Source organism: Stegodyphus dumicola, chromosome 7 (genome assembly GCF_044657685.1).
Source record: "Stegodyphus dumicola isolate Sdum_Otavi_A_Nest chromosome 7, ASM4465768v1".
In the NCBI taxonomy this organism is placed as follows: Eukaryota; Metazoa; Arthropoda; class Arachnida; order Araneae; family Eresidae; genus Stegodyphus; species Stegodyphus dumicola.
The window spans coordinates 36310001-36334178 of record NC_140774.1 but is presented as its reverse complement, the minus strand read 5'-3'; the positions used below and the strand labels follow the sequence as shown (position 1 = coordinate 36334178).

Genomic DNA, 24178 nt, shown 5'->3' with positions numbered 1-24178 from the left:
GTATTAATTAAAATAACTGTTGTCTTTCATGTCTTAGCTCAGCGAAAATTGTTCTGAATAGTTGTAACTTTCGAGAGGGGCTCTGGATAATCAAAACTATCTTATCTTTTTCTGTAGTTAGTTACCTCTTGTATTTTCAGTTACAACAAAATTCATTTATAACATCAAATCTGATGTTAATTAATTTTTTTTTTTTTGTGCCAGAATAGATTAGTAATGTTCCTCCCATTTATAACTGTAATATTATTAGCACTGGTCTGCTTATTTGACCTAGCATCATTACCATCTTAAGTACCTATGCATATAGATGCTGTATGTGATTTATTAAATTTCCAACTTTGAGCATCAAATTTAAATCCTGTGTTCACTAAGTATATGGAGGAATGCTTTATTCCTTTATTTACAAGAGATTCATTTTGTCCTACATTCTACATTCTATATAAATAGGTACTTTTCTTGTTTGGACAGGTACTAATTATAGAAATTAATCGCATTGTTACATTTTTCTTATGTACGGTACGGGTTCATGGACTTGGAGTGATTGATGACAACACTTGCTGAAAAATGAAAACACAATTTATTAGCCAGTATTAATCAAGACAGCTCCAAAAGCATGTTTACAGTCATTGAAGAACTACAACAATCAGCTATCAGGCTATACCGGTGAAGACAGCTTCATGGCAAAGCACCAGAGTACAGCTCCCGACTCTCCTCAGTACAGCTCCGAGCTTGGTTCAGTTGTTCTTGGAGCTCAACATCCTCTAAGATAAAACTTGACGATGTACTAACTTGTGATACACTCTCTTGCATCAAGAGACTCTCTTGATGCATTTGGACGACCAACTGGGCACTAGACTACGAGACATTTCCTCACTGACTCTTAACTGACTCTCAATGTACCAGCAGGGTTTATATAGTTTTTGGTTTGCATTTGAGAACATTTTGGGCTAAACCAGTAAGAATTTGTTCCAGAATGTTCTCCATCTGTCTATGGCATATTGCCAATTTGTCACCAAATGGGCGATTTCTTGCCAAATATGACAACCCTGTCTTCCCTCGCATTTTCTGCCAATCCTAAACCTGCTTTGCAGGGAAGCTATCTTACCATGGCTGGACATTTCATAACAGTATTTGACTCCTTCAGGCATTAATTTATTTCTGTTTTATAAACATAAATACACTGCTCGACATTGAAAATGCAACACCAAGAAGGAGTGGTCAGAAAGTGATGAAATTTGGAAAAAAGACAGAGACAGCAAGCAACAATAAGTGATCTTTATTTCAAAATGATATTCAGAATACAGAATGGCATTGTAGGACCACTGTGGACAGCAATGCACGAAGAAACACGTCAAGGCATAGAGTCAATAAGAGTGCGGATGGTGTCCTGAGGGATGGCTCTCCATTCCCTTTCAACCATTTGCCACAGTTCATCTTCTAAACGAGGCAGGGGCAGAGTCTGCAAACGGCGTCCAATCGCATCCCACACATGTTCGATTGGTGACAGGTCAGGAGAGTACAGTGGCCAGGGAAGCATCTGTATATCTTGCTGAGCACGTTGGCAGATGCGAGCACTGTGTGGTTGGGCGTTATCTTGCTGAGAAATTGCATTAGGCAGCCCCTGAATGTAGGGGATATTGCCACTGGCCACAGTACATTATTCAAGTATCGTTGGGTCGTCATAGTGCCCTGAATACGAACTAAAGGTGACCTGGAATCGTAGGCAATAGCACCCCAAACCATTATGCCAGGTTGTCGTGCTGTGGGGCGTTCCACAGTTACTGCCGGATTAGATCTATCTCCACGTCGACGCCACACACATATGCACCGACTGTCACTGGATAAATAGAAGCATGACTCATTTGAGAACACAACGTTTTGCCATTCTATCATCCACATCGCTCCAGTCCGGCACCATTCTAAATGTTGCCGTCTATGCTGTGGGGTCAATGGCAGTCTTCTTAATGGACGGCATGAGTGCAGGCCACGTTCAACCAATCGACAAAAAATGGTTCTGGTCGACATGGGAACATCCAGGGTTTCTTGCACATGCTGCAGAATCGCAGTACAAGTGACTTGCAGGACTGCTACAGCTTGTCGGCAGATGCGTCGATCCTCGCGTGCTAACGTCACTCTGGCTGCACCTGCACCCTTCCTTCCTACATTTCCTTGTTCCAACAATGTTCGCCATAACCAATGTGCCGTGCTCACATCCATGTGGGTATCAGCTGCGGTTTGACGCAAGGACCAATCCGCTTTTCTCAGTCCGATCGCCGTACCCCTCGTAAAATCGTCTATCTGCTGGAAGGGCCTTCGTTGACAGCGGCCTGGTATTCTCTTGTATTACACGTAGCCTCCGGTACAAAAGCCAACTTTCTTTGATAATTCGTCTGGCAGAAATAACAACACAAATATTGCCCATTCTGCACGTTCCTTCCCTTATATCTTACTTCACGTGCGTCGGAGAGCTGTGCATTTCACATCATTCGCATAACTCGGTGACGTGCGTCTACTCTAAAATTTGCATAAATTTCTGACCACTCCTTCTTGGTGTTGCATTTTCAATGTCAAGCAGTGTATAAACATAAATATAAACTAAAAAGGATATATGGGAATCTCATAAAAATGAGATCCTGAGTTCTTGGGAAAGAAACCGTAATTGTTATCAAGCATTCTTATTGGTTTGTTTGAGAGGCTAATTGATTCAGGGATATCTTGTTGAACAATTCTGAACTACTGTCTTGGCTAGTATTACCCTCTAGATTCAAAAATAGAAACTGAGCTTTATTGTTAATATATTGTGCCATCAAAACTCTCATGTTCCCTCAGACAGTTGGTACTGTTTGACGATTGGAGCAAGTCAGTGTTTTTAAAATATGCTTTTAAAAAATGCTAAGGATTACACAGAAGCATGAGGAAAATTCTGCCTTATGTATTTGTTAAATTAATACGTGTATTATGTAATTTGCAGCACATTTGTGATTTTTACATTGGTTGATGATCGCACTAATATGACTTAATCCTGTAAGTGATGATAAGCCAGAAGGAAAATAAGAAATAATTTGAATACTTATCTTTAACTGAGATGTTAACTGCTTACTTCTAAGCCTTTTATAGAACATATATTTTTGCCGTAAGATAGTCATTGTAAAAATTAAAAAACTGTTGCTTAGATGTATCTTAATTTGTATTTTAGCTGATGAATGCAGAATCTTCAAAAGAAGAAAGTGAAAAAGAGCACAAAAGAACCACTCAGATTTTTGCAGCTGCTGTTCAAAAAGTAAAAAAATTGGAGCAGCAACTTAAAAAAGATATTGTCAAATCTAGGTAAAAGTTTGTTTATCCACATTGATGTCTTGTTTATACTTGATTTGTGATATTTCTATATGTAATTTTGCATTGGCAAATAAAATTAATATTTAATTCTATAGATCTTATTTTGAGCAGAAAAAGGTCTTTCTGAAAGTTTTGCAGGTAAGAAATTATTGTGCAGTATGCATTTATAATGCTTCAGAGCTGTAAAAAAAACTTTCCTTTGTTTATATAATAAACTATTTTAAAAATTAAGTTTTTAAATTCTTTGGCTTTTTTTATATGCGTTATCTATAATGGAGATTTTTTTTAATAGGTTCATATTATCATGTACAGTAAAAAACATTAATTGTATTTTATGATATTTTGCATTATTCTGTTTGCAAAATGATATACATTTCCTTTCCATGTCATTATTTGGGGTAGCAGAAACACTGCTTAAAAAAAGGGGGGCACCAATTAGAGGTATTTGTCAAATAGATCAATTAATGCAAGTCACCTTATCGTGAAATAAATCTTGAAATTAATTGAAATTACAGTGGATGGGCAAAAATATGGAAACACCTTGTGAAATGCATGTTTGAAAAGAAAAATTGATTTTAATGAAATATATAGGTGGCGCTGGCGTTTTTGACTACTGACGCCACCTATACAACTTCGTAAATGTGCTAAACATGTCATTATTTGGGGTAGCAGAAACACTGCTTAAAAAAAGGGGGGCACCAATTAAGCTGCGTTCCCACTGGGGTTTATCTGAGCTAACGAACACAATTGACGCAGCCGACCCATCTCCAAAACCAGTTTTTTCCCATAGGGTGGCAAGTTGAAAAATCTGAACTGCAGGCACAGCGGACCTAGTCGACACATAGAACTGATTCCGTTAGCTCAGATAAACCCCAGTGGGAACGGGCCTTTAGAGGTATTTGTCAAATAGATCAATTAATGCAAGTCACCTTATCGTGAAATAAATCTTGAAATTAATTGAAATTACAGTGGATGGGCAAAAATATGGAAACACCTTGTGAAATGCATGTTTGAAAAGAAAAATTGATTTTAATGAAATATATAGGTGGCGTTGGCGTTTTTGACTACTGACGCCACCTATACAACTTCGTAAATGTGCTAAACAGTTCAGTTGTTGTCGGAGTACTGTTATGTGAGGTTGTCATTGCATTATGTCAGAGTTAACAGACTTCGAACGTGGGCAAATTGGAGCACGTATGGTAGGTGCTTCCGTAAGCAAGGTAGCCGAGGTGTTTAGTGTTTCAAGAGGTACTGTATCGAAGATTTATTCCGCATATTTGAAAAGCGGAAAAACATCATCTGCTAAATCACAGCGCGGACGAAAGTGTGTCCTGAGTGATCGTGACAGATGATCATTAAGGGCAATTGTGACGAAACATAAGAAGACCACAGCTGCAAAAGTTACTGCTGAAATGAATGTTGTGTTACCGAACCCTGCGAGTACCAAAACAATTAGAAGGGAGCTTCATAAGCAGGGAATTGCTGGCCGTGCTGCAATTGAGAAGCCACTCATCAGTGATGCTAATGCCCGTAACAGGAAAAGGTGGTGTCATTAAGTCATAAAGCCTGGACTATAGAGCAGTGGAAGCGAGTAATATGGTCTGACGAGTCTTCTTTCACATTGTTTCCCACTTCTGGCCAAGTTTACGTCTGGAGAACGCCATCTCAAGCCTATAATACAGACTGCTTGTTGCCAAGAGTGAAACATTGCGGGGGTTCTGTTATGGTTTGGGCAGCCATATTGTGGTTCTCTGCTAGCCCTATGATAACTGTGTCACGGCACATGACTGCCAAGACTTATGTGAACATTTTGGCCGATCAAGTTCATCCCATGGTACAAACTTTGTTTCCCGATGGTGATGGTGTCTTCCAAGATGACAAAGCCCCTGTTCACACAGCTCACATTGTCCAGGACTGGTTTTCTGAGTACGAGGATGAGTTGTCCCATCTCCCCTGGCCACCACAGTCACCAGACCTGAATATTATCGAACCTTTGTGGTGTACATTGGAACCGAAAGTGCGTTCTCGTTATCCACCACCAACATCGTTATCTGAACTTGCCACCGTTTTGCAGGAAGAATGGTATAATATTCTCTTGGCAAACATACAGGAACTGTATTTATCCATTCCGAGAAGACTGCAAGCTGTTTTGGATGCCAACGGGTTTCCTACACCATATTAAGCAAAGAAACATGTTTTTTTTTAAAGGTGTTTCCATATTTTTGTCCAACCCCTGTATGTTCTTTTGAAAAATTCCAGATGCCTACCTTAAATGCATGTGACCTTGAGTTATCTTTAGCATCTGTAAAGATGTTAAAACAAGTGTATAAATATATGTTTAATGTCTTTTAAGAATTTAAAGTGTTTGCAGCTGTTATAAACTAGTTAAACTAATTTGTGAGTTGAAATGGGTTTTGTATATTTGTATTGAGATTTACTGATTGTTTCTGTAATGGCATATCCCAACTCTGAAAATCGTTTTTTAGGATCTGAAAAATCGAGTAGAGTCATTGCAGAAAGCAGTAATGGATTCCAAAGCCTCATATGCTACATGTTTGCACAATTTAGAAATGATTTCCAGTGAAATCCATGAAAGGAGAAAGCTAAATTTGCCTCCCAGAGAGCCAGGTGTTGGTGCAGAGTGGGATGCAAGAGCTAATTCTGAAATTAGTAAGTTCTTTAAGATTGAATTATGTAAAATAAAATGGGAATGAATGCCAGTGAACAAAATGACAAACACAGACTTCATGAAAAATGAAAGAAGTGGAAATAAAAATATACACAGGGAAAAGCTGTATTATCACTCTTTGATTTTTACTTTATGAAGAGGAGGTCAGTCATTAAGTGACAATACCTCTTTTCTTGCAGAATCTTTTTTTGTTTCTCTAGACTCAAAATTAACAAAGGTAAAATAAATAAACAAATGTTTTTAGTGCCTTCGAAAATTAAAAGTGTCTTATCTACAAAAAAAGGTTCTGCTCCTCAATTTTCATACAAATGTTAAATGCAATATGTAAAACTTTTAAAAAATATACAGCAACTTTGAAACTTGATATAAAAGCAACTTTTGAAAAGAAAATATCATAGCCAAAGAATAGCAAGAATATTATCTGCTGCTGCCTCTTGCTGCTGTTGTTCTGACTTGGTACAGGTTTTTTTAATCTGCTGTTATTTGATTTATAATAGTATTAGCAATTACGTTCTTGGAGATAATTGGGTTTTCTGATATTTATATAAATGTATATAATAACTTTCGGAAGTAGTAAAAACATTTGTTTATTTATTTGCTACCATATTTAATTTTTGCATGTACAGAAACAGAAAATGATTCTGATAGGAAAGAAGGGTTGTCTTGACAAAGTAAAAGTCAAAGAGTGACAATACAGTTTTTCTCTGTGTATATTTTTATTTCTATTTCTTTTGTTCTTTATTAAATTTTTGTTTTGCCATTTTGTTCACTGGTATTCATATTTTGATTTTTAATTAGTGCAATAGGTTTTAATTTAAACCTTTCAATATCATTACTATATATATTTTGCTCAATTTCTTTTTCCTGTTAAGTTATAATTATTTGTACATTATTTGTTAATTAAATCATTGCAGCAGTTTGGCCAGAATGAATATTTAAGTGCCTTTTATGTAATTTGTTGTAATATATATACACACACATTATACATATAAATATACCATGTTCACAAAAGTCCTTCCATAGCCTTAATTTTCACAATCGTTGCTTGTAGTCATATACTTCCACTTACAAAAATGTTTTAAATGATGCAAATATTCATGCTTTTGCATTTTAAAATTTAAAGTGATCAATTTTATGAAAATTATGAAATATAAAATACAAAAAGAGTGACTTCCGTACAACACAAATTTTTTGATATTTTATATGAAAGTCAAACACAATATTCAGAAACTATATGCAAATTGAAGAATCGAATATTTGCATTTGTGCATAATCTCCACCTATAATAAAAGAAACAGTCTGTCTTTCGTTCATGCTGCATGTAAGCTAATAGACCCAGGGTTACAAAATTTGGTATATAGGTGCATCCGGACAAGAGCCAGTGCAACTCGAAGCGATTTTTTCAAAATTCGAATCGGATTTTTTAAAAATTTTATCTTTTCGAATTTATTGCATCATTTGGAATAGTTTCATTCTTTTAGAAATGTGGTTTTGGCAGCAGTTTTTCATTTAGTTGTATACTGGACTGCTGACTGTTGAAAATCAGCACTGTTTCCACTTGGAAAAATAAGGGCGATAATTCTGTGCAGTTTTTAAATTTAATGTTTCTCTTGGATACTGGACATTTGTTGAGAGAAGGCAATGGGAAGTTGGTTAATTTATTTATTAAGATAATTAATGTTTATATTAAGGGATATTGCTTATTTCATTGTAATTTTGTTATATGTAATACATTTTTTTAAAATTCCTCTTTTTTAATATGCATATATATATGAAGTTGTTTTTCAGAGTAAAATTCTGTGCAGTTTTTAAATTTAACATTTGGTGTTCCCTTCAGGCATTTTTCCGGTACATTTAAAAGCCAGGCAAAGGCTGGCAGCGTAGCTGCTATTTAAAAATAAAATATCAATTCAGAGTAAGGATTTAAATGTTAAAAGGTTTAAGTGATGAGCATTTTTATTCAGATTATTGTGAAAAGTATTGATCAATATATATATTTTCAAATTGGTGATCTTTTTCTCAGAATCCTGTAGAATTTGTGTTGTAGAAAACATTGGCAGGTCATAGCCAGTTTGTAATGTAATTTGCATTAATTAAAGATAAAATGTATGAAAATTCTTTCAACTTACCAAATGTAATAGAATTATAAATTGACGATAAAAATAAAGCACAAAGGAATGTTTTTAAATATTGAATTTATTGAAGAAAAAAATCAACGTGGAATTATTGCAATTTATTTATTAACCAACCTCTCAATGCAAATTGAGAATAACATCAGAACCTTGTATGGGAGTCAAACTTTTTGTGTTTAATTTTTTACAAAACGTATAACATTTTCAGAAATAAGGACCAGAAGTAAGTGTAAAAAGTTAGACTACATAATACTTGAAAAACTGATTTCTTTAACATGTTGTGACGGGTAGCTTGGTCACCTAACCACTCTCTCGGGACAGTGCACTAACCAGATGCATTTCTTATGGGGATGGGCATTTCATGCTGATAAGCCTAAATTTGGGAAAAAAATTTGCATAAATTAAATTTGTTGTCCATTTACTCCAATTTTTGGTATATTATGTGGGAAGAGCACTTAGGTAGTTATCAGAATTAATTTTAAAACTTTATCATTGTGTTTTATTTAAAATTTTTTTTAAATAATTAATTAATATATGGGAGAAAAATCCAATTGTGCATTTTCTTTAGTACAAGACCTAAGTAATAAAAATAAAAATTATTACATAATTTTTGACATACCTCAAATAAATATGTCCATATTAGAATAGCTATAATTATCACTTTTCAATTCTGCAAAAATATCATCACCGCCATCAGTGCCAGAAAAAGTCTGATTTATCATTGGTGTATACTCTTCTGTTAAAAACCATACAAAACATTAGTCTTAAGGCTAGAAGAAAAAAAGTCTAAGAGCAATAAGTAAGGCCTTTGAAATGATAGAAACTGCATTTGTTTATATCAACTGAGCAGTTAAAACAGCTAAATGCATCATCCTTCAACATCCACCAATCTCCCTTTCCAAACAAAAAAGAACATTGCATAGGAATGAAGTTCATCATGCTTAACTTTTATAAATTTCACCATAACAGGCATGCAGCTGCATCTAGTGGCAACCAAAAAATACAGTACAAAGTCCGTAATCCAGACGTCCATTATCCGGAATGATCTATAATCTGGACCTCAAAGTCACAAACTTTTTTTTTTGTATGCTTTACACATGCACGTTGGGAGGATGTGTCTCCAGATATGTTAAAAAATGCTTGGCATAATTTATGGTAAGCTACCCTATTTCATGGTGTGGACGAAGAAGATGATAGCCGCGAATTTGAAGGTTTTCGGACATCGCAAACTAAACGTGAAGTTTTCCAGTTTTTGGATTTTGTAAAGAAATGTGAAGAAGCGGTAATAAATAAAGATGATATAACAGAAGTTTTTCATTCATGCCCCAATCATCAATCAATTAATGGACGGCAAAATCTGTAGTGTGGCTCTAGATCCAGAAAATACCGCTTCCGATAGTGAAGAAAGTGACAGAGAGGTTATTGAAAATGAAAAAATTTCGATTGACAAGTTAGTCGGCATTCTCGACACAGAAATTACAGGACTTCTAACAGTGGAACTTTGTAACTGAACAAGAAATTATGTCTGTTTATAGAATTAAAAAGAAAGTATTATCACAAAAAAATGAATCAACTTAAACAACTTACATTGGAAGAAATGTTAAACAAATAAATATTAACCCTTTTTTTTTTTTTTTTTGTAAATTTAGATATACTTTAGATCATAATTGCTCTTTATTTCATAAATTACGGTTTCATATTTTTAATTTTATAATTTCTGCATGCCATCTTACCAGAATTAAATTGATGATCTATAATCCGGAAAAAACCCTAATCCGGTTTCGAAGAGTCGGGATTATGGTCTTTGTACTGTGCTAATTAAATGTTCTGTCTAATGAACATGAATATTTGCATCATTTTCATAACTGGAAATATATATCTATGGCAGAACCGGATTTAGACTTTATAAGGCCTTAAGCTATTTGATATATGGGACCCTTTGTAAGCCTATTGTTAAGAATAAGTTCACAAAAACAAAGTGTAAGTGGACTGTAATATCACTTATTTATTTTACATAACACTTTCAAATAGAAGGAATGCCGTCTACATGACAACACAGCACACTTCACTCTTAGCACTGTAGCAAAAAAAACAAAAACAAAAACAAGCAAACAAAAAAAAAAAAAAAAATACAAATAAGTCATGAGTTGAAAGTTCATTACCATAGCAACCAGAATTGAATCATCAGGCAGCAGCGCCATATATTGTTGCAAAGACACACTAGTAATTCGTTTGGTAGCAAAAAATACTAAACACCTATTATACTATATTTATACAATATTTTATTTTTTTTGCTGCCAAGGATGTGGGAGCCCTAAGCTATAGCTTGTGTAGCTTATATATAAATCCTGCACTGGCCTATGGCTAACAGTTGTAAAAATAAAAGTCAAGTAAGGACTTTTATGGATACAATATGTTTGTGTTTATATATAACACAAATATTGTTTTCCATTTAGTGTTGAATATTACTTGTGTTTTCATATAATTATAGTAATTTTTGGAATATATTACCTGCAAATGCAGTAGCAGCTGCTAGATATCTATTGTATATGGTAAAAAGTGTAATTAAGGGCATGCTTTTACTTTTAAATTCATAGTTCTCACTTTAGTGTAGTTAGTAATTAATTCCCTCTTGGTAATGCTGATTTTTGCTTGCTTAGTTTGTTGTTTTATAGCTATGCTTCTTTATACGTTTTTGGGGGGGCTTCATGCATATACTATGCTTTTTAACATAGCAATCCATCCTCCCTTGTCATTGCTGCAATTATGGGAATCTGAAAGCCAGCATACTGATAGTTTATCATCTACAACTGAACCAGATGTTGCCTATGAACTTGAGCATCTTTGTGAAGAATTGTCACTAGAGCCAAGTATGTTATTAATTTCATGTATTTATTTCTATAGAATTTATTATTACAGTAGATTTAATTTGAAAATGCATTTTCTCTGTGGGTAATTAAAAATTTATAAAATGCTGTCTAATGCCTTTGAAAATAATTTTTTTACCTTGAACAGTCTAAATTTTCTGAACCATCTTTTATGATTTTATATGATTTTTGGATATCTTTATGTAAAACTGTAGTCATATCCATAAGATATTTATATTTCCATAAGATTATCTCATCTATTAAATAGTAACATCACTAGGAAAGGCTACACTGAATTTAGGATGCCCATTGATATAATTCATGTAGCAAACACATCAAGAACAAGGGTTAGAATGGCAAAAAAATTGCTGGCATTATAGCTAGTTCCTAATGTTTTGTAAACTGATTTTACATTTATATGGATCTGTAATATTCTTTTTGTTCCTGAAATATCAGTTTCAGAGCCAGTGGATTTATAAAGTCTCAAGGCAAGCAATTTCAGGTAATAATGGACAGTCTTGGTGCCAGAGCCAATGCAATTATACTAGGCAGCAAAATTAAAAAAAAAAAAAAAATAGGGAGGCACTGAGTGGCAGAATTTAAGAGTGAAAGATATTGTGTCCTGGGCATAAAAAAGCCCAGCGCTGGCCCTGTTGGTGGATAATAAAATGAGTTCATTCGCTCTTGTTCAGTCATTGGACAGGTGGGTCGAAACTAAAGATATTCTTAACTAAGTAAGCATAGTGAAGAATATTTTTTATTTTGTTAAATAACTAATTATGTTCATTACCATAATTTCTGGAAAAAAGACCACATCAATATAAACGCTGTGCTCGAGGAAAATGTGGGGGGGGGGAAAGAAAAGAAAACCAAAATTACACTATCACTGTGGACATCATAAGTGCAAAATGCATGAAATTAAACCATAGCTCAAAAATAAATAATAGGTAAGAAATGTTGAAGATAAACTTATGTTTATATATGTACTTATATTTACCCACTCAAGAAGTCCATTTACACATTATGTTATAACAAAGATAACAACAATAAGATATTAAATTGAACGACAGAAGAAAATTTTAATTTTTAATCCTGATCTAAATTAGGATTAAAAATTTAAATTTTCTTCTGATCTAAATAAGGATCAAAATAGTCCAAATCTGCCCATATCGTCACATTCATCGTGAATCATTTACTCCTTTATCTATTTTGCAAGGCTATTGTCTAGATTTGGCCATCTTATAGTACCATGTCTTTGGCTGGTTCTGTTGTGGCATATTTTCGTGCTCTTCTTTTTCAGTTCTCCAGCATCAGATGCATCGCTCGTCCACTTCAAATTCTCAAGCTGCTGCTCTATTTCCAGTTTGTTGAGCATAGAAAATCGCACTAAGCTTAAAACTAGCAGTATTATTTCTATACCATTTAAGTGCCACTTCCAAAAAATTTTTCACTTTGTCCTTACTTAAAAACTATCCAACAATTACTTTTATCGAAGCTGACAAGCTGTAGCTGGAAGAATGCCAAGAAGAATTGATTCATGCTAAAGGGGGAGAAAGAAGAAATACATTGGAGCTTGTTATTGCAACACAGGTAGAGTTCATGTTTGTGTTCACGTTTGACCATAGTAAATTTACTATGGGAAGGGGAATGGAGATGATGGGTCTCAGAAGATTTATCAAGGGAAGGGTATTCAAACTGATGTGAATGCTGATTTGAATGAGGGAGGAATATTACTGTTCTGAGATCTTGTTTTGGGTGAAAAGGCACATAGGTCCATTCAAGGATAGAAATACAATACAAAGACTATAAATACAATAAAGTTCATAGAAAGCAACTGGGTGTGGGAAAAGTACCGATGTAATCCAAGGCATCTTAGGAATATTTAAGTAATACTAATTTACAATGACATCTTGGGAATATTTTTTTAATCACACATAAGCACCACATCGATAGAAATGCTGCATCCCTTGAAAATTTAAGTTTTAAACACATAAACGCTGCAGCATTTCTTCTGGAAATTACAGTATTTCTTTGTTATAATGCTGCATATCATTTATATAATGAAGCATAGCTTTATAACAAATGTATAACTTTTGAGTAAGGGCTACCATGTTGATAGGCTTGGGTCAACCTCCATTTGGGTGTTTGTGACTATTTAACCTTTCTTGTGTATGCAATATTGGTCTTACTTCCTGTGATGCATTATGGGTAACATTCTCAGTGAAGTGATTATTGAGTCTAGCCATCCTCAAACAAATGTTTAATAAAAAATTCTGATTGTTGGATATGAAAGAGTTTATAATAAATAATCATTGTGAGATAAAAATGATAGTAAAATAAGACGTAATCTTCCTGAACGAGAATTATATGCCATTTCCATATGTAAATGCCACTAGTTATATGTTTTTGTCTCGGGAAGCTTACAGTTTATTAATCATAGCTTATGCTAGCATTCTATTGGTATTATTATTCATTTAACTCTTTAAAGCTGTTATTTGTTTAAATACATCTTAAAAATTTTCTCCCTTTTTTATTTCTTTTATTCAAAGAAAGCTTTTAATTTTATAGATTTGAGGTTTCGACACTCTCAGAGTCTGGAAGAATCAAGTTTAGAGCCATGTATTAGCTTTGACAGTGCCAATGCCAGTGCCAGCGGGTCTGGCCAAGTATCTCTGCCATCCAACACAAGCTGCCAGAAACCGTCCTCTCCTTCTACTTATACAGGAGATTATTCTGATGATTCATTTCAAGAAGTTGATCTTAGTACCTAGCATCTTGCTGAATTTTAAATAATTTTGCCAGTTGAATGGTAATTGTTAAATTCATTTATATGTTTTCATTCTTCCATATTGTTAAACTGTGTGTTCAATTAATATAATCTGAAAATAATTGTATAAAAATTTAAGATTTTAATATGTGTTATAATATTTTTTGAAAGATCTGTTGACACATTAGGAAAACTCTTATCTAATGGAATCTTTTATAGCACTATAACCATTCCTAAGGTGAACAGATTCTTCCCAATTATAGACAAGAAAACATCAGCTTTGAATAAGTTGTACAGGTAATCCTCGATGAACATAGTAGATTGGTTCCTCAAAAACGTCATGTGAAATGAAATCGGGTGATTCGAGTCCGCAAATTACATTGAAAAGAAATGCAAATGTAATAAATTTAACAAATCTATACAAAGCATTATTATACATATTTTGTAAAATAAAGGTATCTACATACATATTTTTGAATAAAAATACATTTATCGAATAAGATTCTATATCAAATTCATTATAAAAAAAATTAAAATTAAAAATATTTTTATTGTGTTTAATCTTCATATATTACTGATAATTTGCTCAGTTTCAGGGCTGTTTTTCTAAAAAAAAAATTTATTTATGGTGTAATTTCTGTGAAACTTTCTTCTATTATATGAATATACGGGATACTGTTTAAAAATTGTAGTTTTAATAATGCAAAGTAAAGAAAAAAAAATTCAAGTCATTTTATCAAATATATTATTATTATTATTATTATTTATTTTGGATATTATATTTGTTTAAATGGAAAAAATTAAACTATTGATAAAAATGTTATTTGAGGTAGCTAATAAAATATTATACAACAGTATAAATTATTGTAGTATTGCAGTAGTTTATACTTTTGTATTGTTTTTATAATAGTGAATAATAACTATTATAAATTTCCTGTATTTTAATAAAACATGATATTTAAAATTTTTTCGAAGTAAAAACTAGTGTCATTTTATTAAAAAATACATCTGATAAAATTGAGCATAAAAATTAAAATGTGTAGTGTGAGTTAACCATATCTATGGATAAATTTTGGACATATTTTGTGTTTGTAAATTTTTTTGTACAATATTATTATTCTTTTCATAATTAGAGTTGTTTTATGAAAAGTATGAGTGAGGCAGCATATCAATGAAATAAACTGTGATATTAAAACTTCCTTAAAATGTTTCTCTGTCTGCCTGATGTAAAAACTTGAATACTGCAGTAAGAAATAATATTTCAGATTCTACAGAGGAAGGAAGGAAGAAAATTTATTTATCCATGAAAAGATCACTTTTTAGTAATTAATATTTAATCAGTACTTTGTAAAAGTGAAAACATTGATTTTTCCAATAATATCATCATGATCCAAAAAATTTTAATTTATAAATGAAATGTTTATCTGTCATTAGGGATGGCTAAAGTGGTATTCAGGCTTCCTGCAAGCTTCCCAGCTTCATACTTTTATGTATTATAAATCAAATGTCAGTTTATGCTTAAGAGATCTGTGTTATGCATTTGAAGACTTTATATGAGTGTATTCATCTCTTGTTTGGTAAAATAATGATTCCACTTTTTTGGTGATATGAATGCATTTTATGTGTGTATTCTATTACTTATGGCAAATGTAAGAATAAATTTAGTTAAATAATACAGTTAAATATAGATGTTATAATATCATCTGAGGATAATTATGACATAGCCAGTCTTGTTATGAACAGTTTTCAGTATGTCTGTATAGATGTTTTTAAAGCCATGTGTACAATTTTATTTGGTTAAGAGATTTTTTAGCAATTTAGAGTTGTAAGGTGTTTTTAAGTATTAAAGTCTGTATTTCTATTTTTAATTGTGTATTTGAAAAATGGCATTCATCTTTAAATATGTACTGATAGGAAATTTTTTTTTAAAAATTTTTTCTGTTATTTTGATCTCTGAATATATTTTTAGTGTAAAATATATGATTTTATGCTATAGGAATTATCCATAAGCAGATTTTTATCAAGTTAAAAAAATTAGGACCTAGACTTGTAGTATATGTTCCTTACGCTGATATTAAAATTTTCAAATGATGTATATTTGTATTACATTGTGTTAGATTCTTTAATTATTTTATGGTTGTAGTATTATTTGTGTTATTGAACGTGGGCGAAAATATTTATTGCTGCATGTTCTTAGTTCTAAAAAGAATTCAAATGTTTCTATAGGCCTGTAAGGAATTATCTTTAATTGAAGTTAATTCATGTATCAAAACAAAGTTTATAGTAGACTTATATTAAAGCAACCTTTTAAATGCCAGGTAATTATATTAGTAATAGGGAGACTGGAAAGTAATGTCACTTTCTTACATTAAATTCACACGAATAAATTTTTAACATGTTTTTATTTTTAATCAATAATGTAATCAGCCTCGTTATCAACAGCCTTTTGCCATCTAATGTGCAGATTTTCGATCCCCGGACTGACATAAATCAATTGGTTTTTGAGTAAAATATCTCAAGATGGCATTTTGGACATCATTCAAATTTTCAAATTTTTTGGCACTAAGAAAATGTTGTAGGGATCGGAATAAACGGAAATCCAAGTGTACGATATTGGGCAAGTATGGTGGGTGATGCAGCACCTCCCATCCCAATTCATTCATTTTTTCCAGTGTCCGTCTTGCACAGTGCGGTCTTGTTGCAGAATGATGCCTTTTCTACTGACAATCACCGGATATTTTTCGATTAAAGATTGGTTCACTCAATCCAATTGTTCGCATTAAAGATCTGCATTAACAGTTTGTCCAGGTTTCAGCAATTCAAAATGAACAATTCCGCGAATACTCCACCAAACACACAGAAGCGCCTTTTTGGAATGTAAACCCTTTGTAACCCCTATTAAAACTGCCTTTTGCATTTTGGAATATCATATAGGACCCATTTTTCATCTCCAGTAATCAAATGATCAAAAAACGTTTCTGTATGGTGCCGTTGAAGCAATATGTTGCATGTTATGGATCAGTTGGCTTTGTTCTCTTTGGACAGATTATGGGAGTATCAAACACCTGCTTTGCTTATTTTTCCATTCTGCTTTAAATGTTTTTGGATGGTCAACCAAGGTTGGTTAAGAGTGTTTGACATGGATTTGCTTCCACTTCTGCCCTTAGCATGTTGTTGTCAACATGTGCAGAAACGACATTACTTTCTATTCCTCCTATTAAAATATTTTTGTTTGAAGTGCAATTTTCCTAGAATTGTGTAAAGATGTTTTAAAATGAATGCAATAAAACAGGTGATATATGCATATATTTACATTACATTCATTTTAAATGAAAAAAAGAAAAGATTATGTATTTAATTCATTTATTTTTGAGGTGCTTTTGAGGTAATTACCAGTTGTCTCCAAGCTATTAACTTTCAGCAGTGTTCCCCTCCATATAAGCAAAATCTTTTATTTTATTCCACATGCAAAAATTAGTTCTGTAACTGCAGTCCAGTTTACTTTCAGAGTGCAGTTTCAGCAGAATTTATCTTCATGTACATCAGTCTGGAAGTGGCTTCATTCATTTGAAATGGAAATGTGCATTTATTTGTAAGAGTGCGAGATAAGCTGGATTATTGACTAGATGTCTGTCATATCATAAAAGGAACTCACTTTGAGTACTCTTAAAGAAGATAAAACTTCTCATTTAGAATTGTATTAGTTTTTGTCTTATAACTGCAGTCTTTAACATTATATAAAAAATTAAATAATGTTAAAGACATTATTTAATTTATTTATTATTTAATTTTAATTAAATAATGTTAAATACATTATTTAACATATATAGTTTATCAATCATTTTGTAATGTTTTCTATATGCTAAGAGGTTTTTCCTCCCCCTTGAACATGCTATGTTGTTAAAAGTAGTAAAAAATAGAGGATTTCTCATGAAATTTCAGAATTCAGTCTGTAATTATTGTCCAGTTACGGAATGTGTTTTGGGCAATAAATTACTCAATATAAGCTCTTTCTCTCTTAGTACCCTGAGAACAAGAAAGACTATCCAGCATTATCAAATTAAACAGAAAGAATTAAATGGTAACTTTTAACTGAATTATTTTGAAAATAAAAGTATTCTTTGAAAGAATCATGATTATTTTACTCAGTCATGTGATTCATCAGTGTATAATTAAATTTATACTTTTGGATTTTGAAAAGCAGTTATGAGCAGTATGATTGATTATACAGTTAAATTATATATTATTGGTGATTTATTTGTTATTTTAAATACTGAAATAATAGAAAATTGAGATTGAAGAACTAATTTCATATGCATCAGACTAAAATCAAATACAAAATAATTATTAAGCTGCTTGATGAAAAACTGCTTAAAATACATATCAAGGAATTAAACATACTTTTGTGTTACATGAACATTTATTATAGTTATTCAAATAATGCTAATCTTAGCACATTGACTATTGATTATTTATAATGCTAGTCTGAGCATATTTTGACTATTTATTATTCCTATAACTCATAATTAGTTAACTTCAACAACTCTCATTTAACAGATTGCTTAAATGCATCTCGAAGAAAGACCTTTAATGTACTTTTAAGATTTTTGAGCTTTCTGTTACTAAATCTTTGAAAATACTAGAAACATTTGCATATGAAATTTGTAGTAATAAATATGGGCTATTTAAAGGGACATCTAAAAAAAGAAAAGGAAGTAATATATTTAAGCGTTATTCCTTTAGAATACCACTAAGTATATAATAATTTTTGTTTATATTTTCATTGGAAAATTATATTTATGTCATGTCAAGGCAAAATGTTGTGTAAATGCACCCATTCTACTGTGAGCAATAATTAGTTAAAATCTGCAAATATTTAATGGCATTTATTTGATTACTGATGATCTATTTTATTATAATACTGTAGAAAGAAATAATATGTAACCTGTATAGCTAGTGTGTTGTTTTATTTGTTAAGAATAGAAAAGTGTTTGATGCCCTTAGTTTTTTTATATTATTGTTTTGAATTGAGATTTTATGTTTTTTGTTCATACTCACTTTAAAAAAAAAGTGCATTTGTATTTTAACTTTCTTTGCTGTGGATTTTTGATGATGCCAAAATATTTTAAATGTCATATTTTTCATTGAATAGAAACATTATTAACACTAAATCTATTGTCAGGAATTCTTTATATTTAATGAATACCACTGTAATTTTCTCTTAAAACTCTTCAGTGTTCTTTGGTTGTATTTTATACGTTCATATTTTGTAAAGATTTTTAATGTGTATATATTTGTAATATTTGTTATTAAAGTAAATGAGTTTGTTAGTTTCATATTTTTCTATGCAAGAAATTTCAAAGAATATTTCTTTCAAAATTGATTATTTATGTTTAAAAAAAACATGCTTATGTTTGTAAATTTAAGTGAAAATTAGATACTTTCCTTAGTTGGAAACACCATTATTTCTACCTGTTGTACATTGTTGACTATCTGGAACTTTAATATGATAATTCTTACTTTTATATTTCATCCCAAAGGGCTCTTTCGTTGTGAATATTTTCATGATTTTATTATTGTATTTTCTGAAATATTCAACTGAGAATATGTCTTCAAATCTGTTAAAAATATTACCTTTTTTAACTGAACTCATTTGTATTTTCAGATGTTTGTTTTGGGTAAACAGCATATATTTATCACATATATATATACATATATACATATATGTTTATTACTTTTTATTTTAAATTTCTTAGTAATTCTGTTTCTTGGGTTTGTTAATAGGAGACAAAATGTGATATGAATTGAAATGAATTGAACCAATTTTTTTACATTGTTTAAATGTAATGTTGCATCACTTCAAAAATTTCCCATTCATATTTAAATAATATTAGTTCTGAGGGTAACTTTATTTCATCCCTTTAAGAGTTTGTTGGCAAAGAAGATGGGTAGAAAACTTTTAAATCTGTGCCCTTCATCAAAATTGGGACACAGATGGACAGAAGTCATGATATTGGTGCATAAAGTCTTGGGAAACTGAGAGGCATTCTCTTTTTCCTGCCATGGTTAATTGATGAACTTGATCAGAATTGGTATCTCAACATCAAAAGGATAAGTAACACCAACTTAATTTTACACCCCCCCCTTTTTTATGAAACATTTAACAATTTAGGGAGATTTTAAAAATTCTTTTAATTCTCCACATAAAGTAATTTTGATTCATTTACTTTCATTTAGATTAGTTTTATTTATCAAAAATATACAGAATTTTTAAACTAATAATCTATAGTTAACTGTATCTGAGCAAAATCATTCTTAAGGGCTATTGAATACCAGAAATACAGATACTTCCAAAATACAGGTAGCAGAGGAGTAGTATAAGTACATATATATGAAATTCTGACTTGGTATTAATAGAATTATTTGATGCTTTACTTTCTGGAAAGTGAAAAATACTCTGGTTAAAAAAAAAGTATGAAACAAAGATATTTTTTTTTCATTTTAATGTTTTGCACATTTTTTGATTGCAGTGCTGTATTAATTTTACAGTGACTTAGGTCTTATCAAATATGCAAATTTAATCGCATTTTTATTGCTACTGTGTAAAATATAATTAAAAAGTAAAGCTGCAATGCAGTACAACAATGCAGATAGTGCAGAAGATGCTGATTTCAGTAAAAGAGGAGAGAAAAGTTCTCGGATATAAATTTTCTATGCTTTGGTGTGTTTTTATTCTAAATGGGATAACAAGACAATAAGTGCCCATATCTGTGTAACCAATATATATCCATTTATTTTTCACTTACAATTCATAGTGAACATATTCAGAAATTATTACAGTAAAAGTGTGCAGAAATAGTTAAGCGATCTGTCGGAAAATTTTGAATGCTTGTTTAGTTTAAATTCCAAGGGTTTCTGTGATTTAAATATGAGTCTTACGATCCCCAGCATAGTAGTTTTTTGGGGGACGGGGGTGATGCAGATTGCTGTGTATGTTAATACTGATAATCTGTTAAATATATAAAAATTATATTATTTAATTTTTTAATAATTAATTTTAGATGAATAACAAATTAGGGGAAACGTCCAGTTTTCTATCTCTTCTTATTTTCTTAAGCATTTTTGATATTTTTAAAATATAGTTCAATTGTGATTGAATTAATTTTTTTTATACACCATAAAAATATTAAAAAAAATATTAATATTTTGAGCATATTGTGCTTGAGTGAAAACTGTCATACATTCCCTCCCCCCATTTTTTTCCTTTGTGTGGTTTTAAATAAATACAGAGTTTTACCTTTTATATGTATGTTTCTATCATTTCAAATGCAGTATAAAATTGAAAAGTGAATATCAGTGCATTGTGAAATAGAAAAAGGGCATTAGTTTTTGTCTGTTAAGTGGTTTAAAATGATGTAGTGCCAGATGTGTTTATGTTACTCTACAACAAGTACTTTCTGTGATACTATATTACAAAAGGTATTTCAACTATTAATGTTGGTGGCAAATCAGAAGTTCATCAAAATGGTTGAATGTGTTTTAATTTAAGAAATATGTTGCCTCCTATTGAATATTTGCTAATTTAATGACATATGAAATGATTTAAGTAAATTAAATTTATTTTTTAAGTATTGTTTCAGCTAAATGAAGATAAACTGCATTGGTTGATTTTTCATATTTCTTGTTCCTAAGTATCATGAAATCATTTTGCATGAGCAAAAGTACAAATACTAGTAAAAAATTTGAATGCCTTGAAACAAATTGCTGTTTTAAAAATTTTGAGTTATTTATACTCAAATTTATGTGTCATTTTTTTAATTTAAAACTGTCTTTTTGTATTATGCAAACAACTTATTTTTAATCTGGATTTTATTATATTAAACATACTGGGCTTTGGATAAAGAATGCTTTATGAAAGTATATATTAAGGTTTTTAAAGTATATTTTAAGGTTTTTAAACCCTTAATGTAATGTTTTGTAATATGGAATTTAAGCTTTGAAGAATTTGATTTGTATTACAATAATAAACCTTTGTTAATAGTAGGAGATAATTTAATTTTTATTACTATTATTTTTAAATGTTGCGAGTTGCTTATTAAGTTGCAGTATTTTAATGTTGTTTGTGAATGGCTAATTTATGTATTAGTCTTTTAAAGCTAATACTTTTTAATGTGTTTAGTTTTATTTGTTTTTGTTAAATTGTTTTTTGTTATTTACTTTAGTGTACCTGCTGTTGTTATACTTTTATGTCAATAATATTATTATATTTTCTTTGTGAAAACATGAAATGTTATCTTTTAAAAGTACGAGGGTTGGGACTTTAATAGTGGCAACTATTTATTTACAAGGAATACAAAAGTGATTCATGTCACCATGTTTTGAAGTCCTTCAATATAGTCGCTAGCATTGTGTACAACCCGTTTCCAACGATGTGGAAGTCGCAGAATACCTGTAGCAGTGCCTGTTTTGTTGATAGTTTGAATGGACCGGTCTACTGCCGCAAGAATCTCAGGAACAGTTTGGAAGCAAGTGCCATGAAGTGGTTCCTTCATCTTAGGAATTAAGTCATAGTCACAAGGGCTTAGATCTGGGGAGTATGGTGGATGGTAAAGCACTTCCCAGCCCCATCGCTTGAACAAATCAGTCACAGCTTGCGCTGCATGCGGCCGAGCATTGTCATGCAAAATGAGAGGAGCGTTCTGCAGAAAGTGTCGCCGTTTTTTTCTTAAAGCTGGTCGGAGACTGTGCTCCAAAAATGAGCAGTAATACTGCGCAATGACGGTCTGCTGTGGGGGAATGGTATGCGTTAGGATGACACCATCACAGTCGTACACGAGAATCACCATAACTTTCACATTGCTGGGGTTCTGACGAAATTTCGAACATCGTGGTGACCCGTGATGACGCCATTCGTTTGATTGGCGTTTCAGTTCTGGCTGGTACGATCGGGCCCAAGTCTCATCCAGCGTAATGATACAGCGTAAAAAAGCATCTCCTTCGCACTCATAGAGCTCCAGGTGTGTTCGGGCAGCATCGTATCATAGCCATTTCTGCATTTCCGTCAATTGATCTGGAACCCATCGTGAAGCAATTTTTCTCATGGACAGGCGTTCCTTCAGAATGTGCAGCACAGTCATATGCACTAATCCTGTTTGTCTGGCCAGCTGACGAATCGTTTGGCGGCGATCACCGTCCATTAGTGCGGCAACAGCTTGCACGTCTACATCGCTGACACTCGGACGACCTGGCCGCAGCATGTCTGCCACGTTTTGGCGTCCTTCATTGAATGCTTTCACCCATCTTGCTACAGTTCTGTAAGGCAATGCAGATTCCCCGCAAGCCTCTTGAAGCCCTTGATGACACTGTCGTGCTGTACGACCTCTGGCACATTCAATTTTATCCCACATTGTTGTTCTTGTTTTGAAAACATCCTGACAACACTTACTTTAGACCGCGAGCTAATACAAGGATCCGTTCTTCGCGTCACTCCGCATGCGCGTGATGTAGGCAGGACGAGTCTTTTTGCTGAGAGGTAAGTTAGGTTTGTAGTTCACGTGCGGTATACGCGATATTCTTTGGTTTTGTTGCGTAGCGTTTTTTCAGCTGTATTGCCACTATTAAAGTTCCAACCCTCGTAAAATTAATTTAGAGTTCTCATTATTGAGAATTACTTTTGGTCAGATTAGTGAGAGTAGTAAAGTGTAAGAAAATTTTCACTGAGTATGAAAGTAATATTGAACTTTGCACATTAGTGAGTTAGAAGTAAAATTTACCAAGAATTATTTTTGATCTGATAATGAAATGCTGTATTGAATGAAAAAAAGATCTCAATAAACTATTTTTTACACCAAGCATTTAATGACATTTTGTTCATTGGTTTCATTTGATACTTTAACTTACATCTCGAATGATTTTGCTGCTTACATCACATTCAGTGTTAACAAAATATTAAAATATCAGTTTTCTGTATTTTTTATTAGAATCAAAGAATTACACATTGAAGATCATTTTTAAATATTATTTCCTATAATTTGAAAAATTATAGTTGTAAATTAATTCTATAATTTGAAAAATTATAGAAAATAAGAAGAATGTTATGTTTAGAAAGAAGTTCAAGGTAAAAAATGTTAAAAAATACTTGTTAAAAGAAAGAAAATGTTAGAAAGGAAGATAAATGTTAAAAAACTACTTGTTAAAAGAAATGTTGTTATGAATATAATTTTCTATCAATAAAATATATTTAAATGCTGGCGTTTAATTAGAATAATCTTCACCTTATTTCGTAGCTGCCTTATCCTCCTGATTTTTTGACTACATCTTCAGGTCTTCTTGACGATACCAAATTTCTTGTTTTGTAACTTTTAGCCTTTTAATTAGGCTAAAAGTT

At 32.0% G+C, this 24178-nt stretch overlaps 1 protein-coding gene across 2 annotated transcripts in view; it reads left to right on the top strand.

The window, feature by feature from the left end:
• LOC118183845 (SH3 domain-binding protein 5 homolog) overlaps positions 1-23645 on the top strand; it is a 33320-nt gene extending 9675 nt beyond the window's left edge. The window contains exons 6-10 of one of the 2 annotated variants that reach the window (XM_035353449.2): positions 3197-3327; positions 3432-3474; positions 5823-6006; positions 10893-11027; positions 13593-23645. In XM_035353449.2, the coding sequence (XP_035209340.1) occupies positions 3197-3327; positions 3432-3474; positions 5823-6006; positions 10893-11027; positions 13593-13795 (696 nt within the window). In that variant the 3' untranslated portion in view covers positions 13796-23645. The remainder of the gene's footprint in view (positions 1-3196; positions 3328-3431; positions 3475-5822; positions 6007-10892; positions 11028-13592) is intronic. The other variant, XM_035353450.2, reaches the window with a different exon arrangement.
• Positions 23646-24178: the final 533 nt, after the last annotated feature.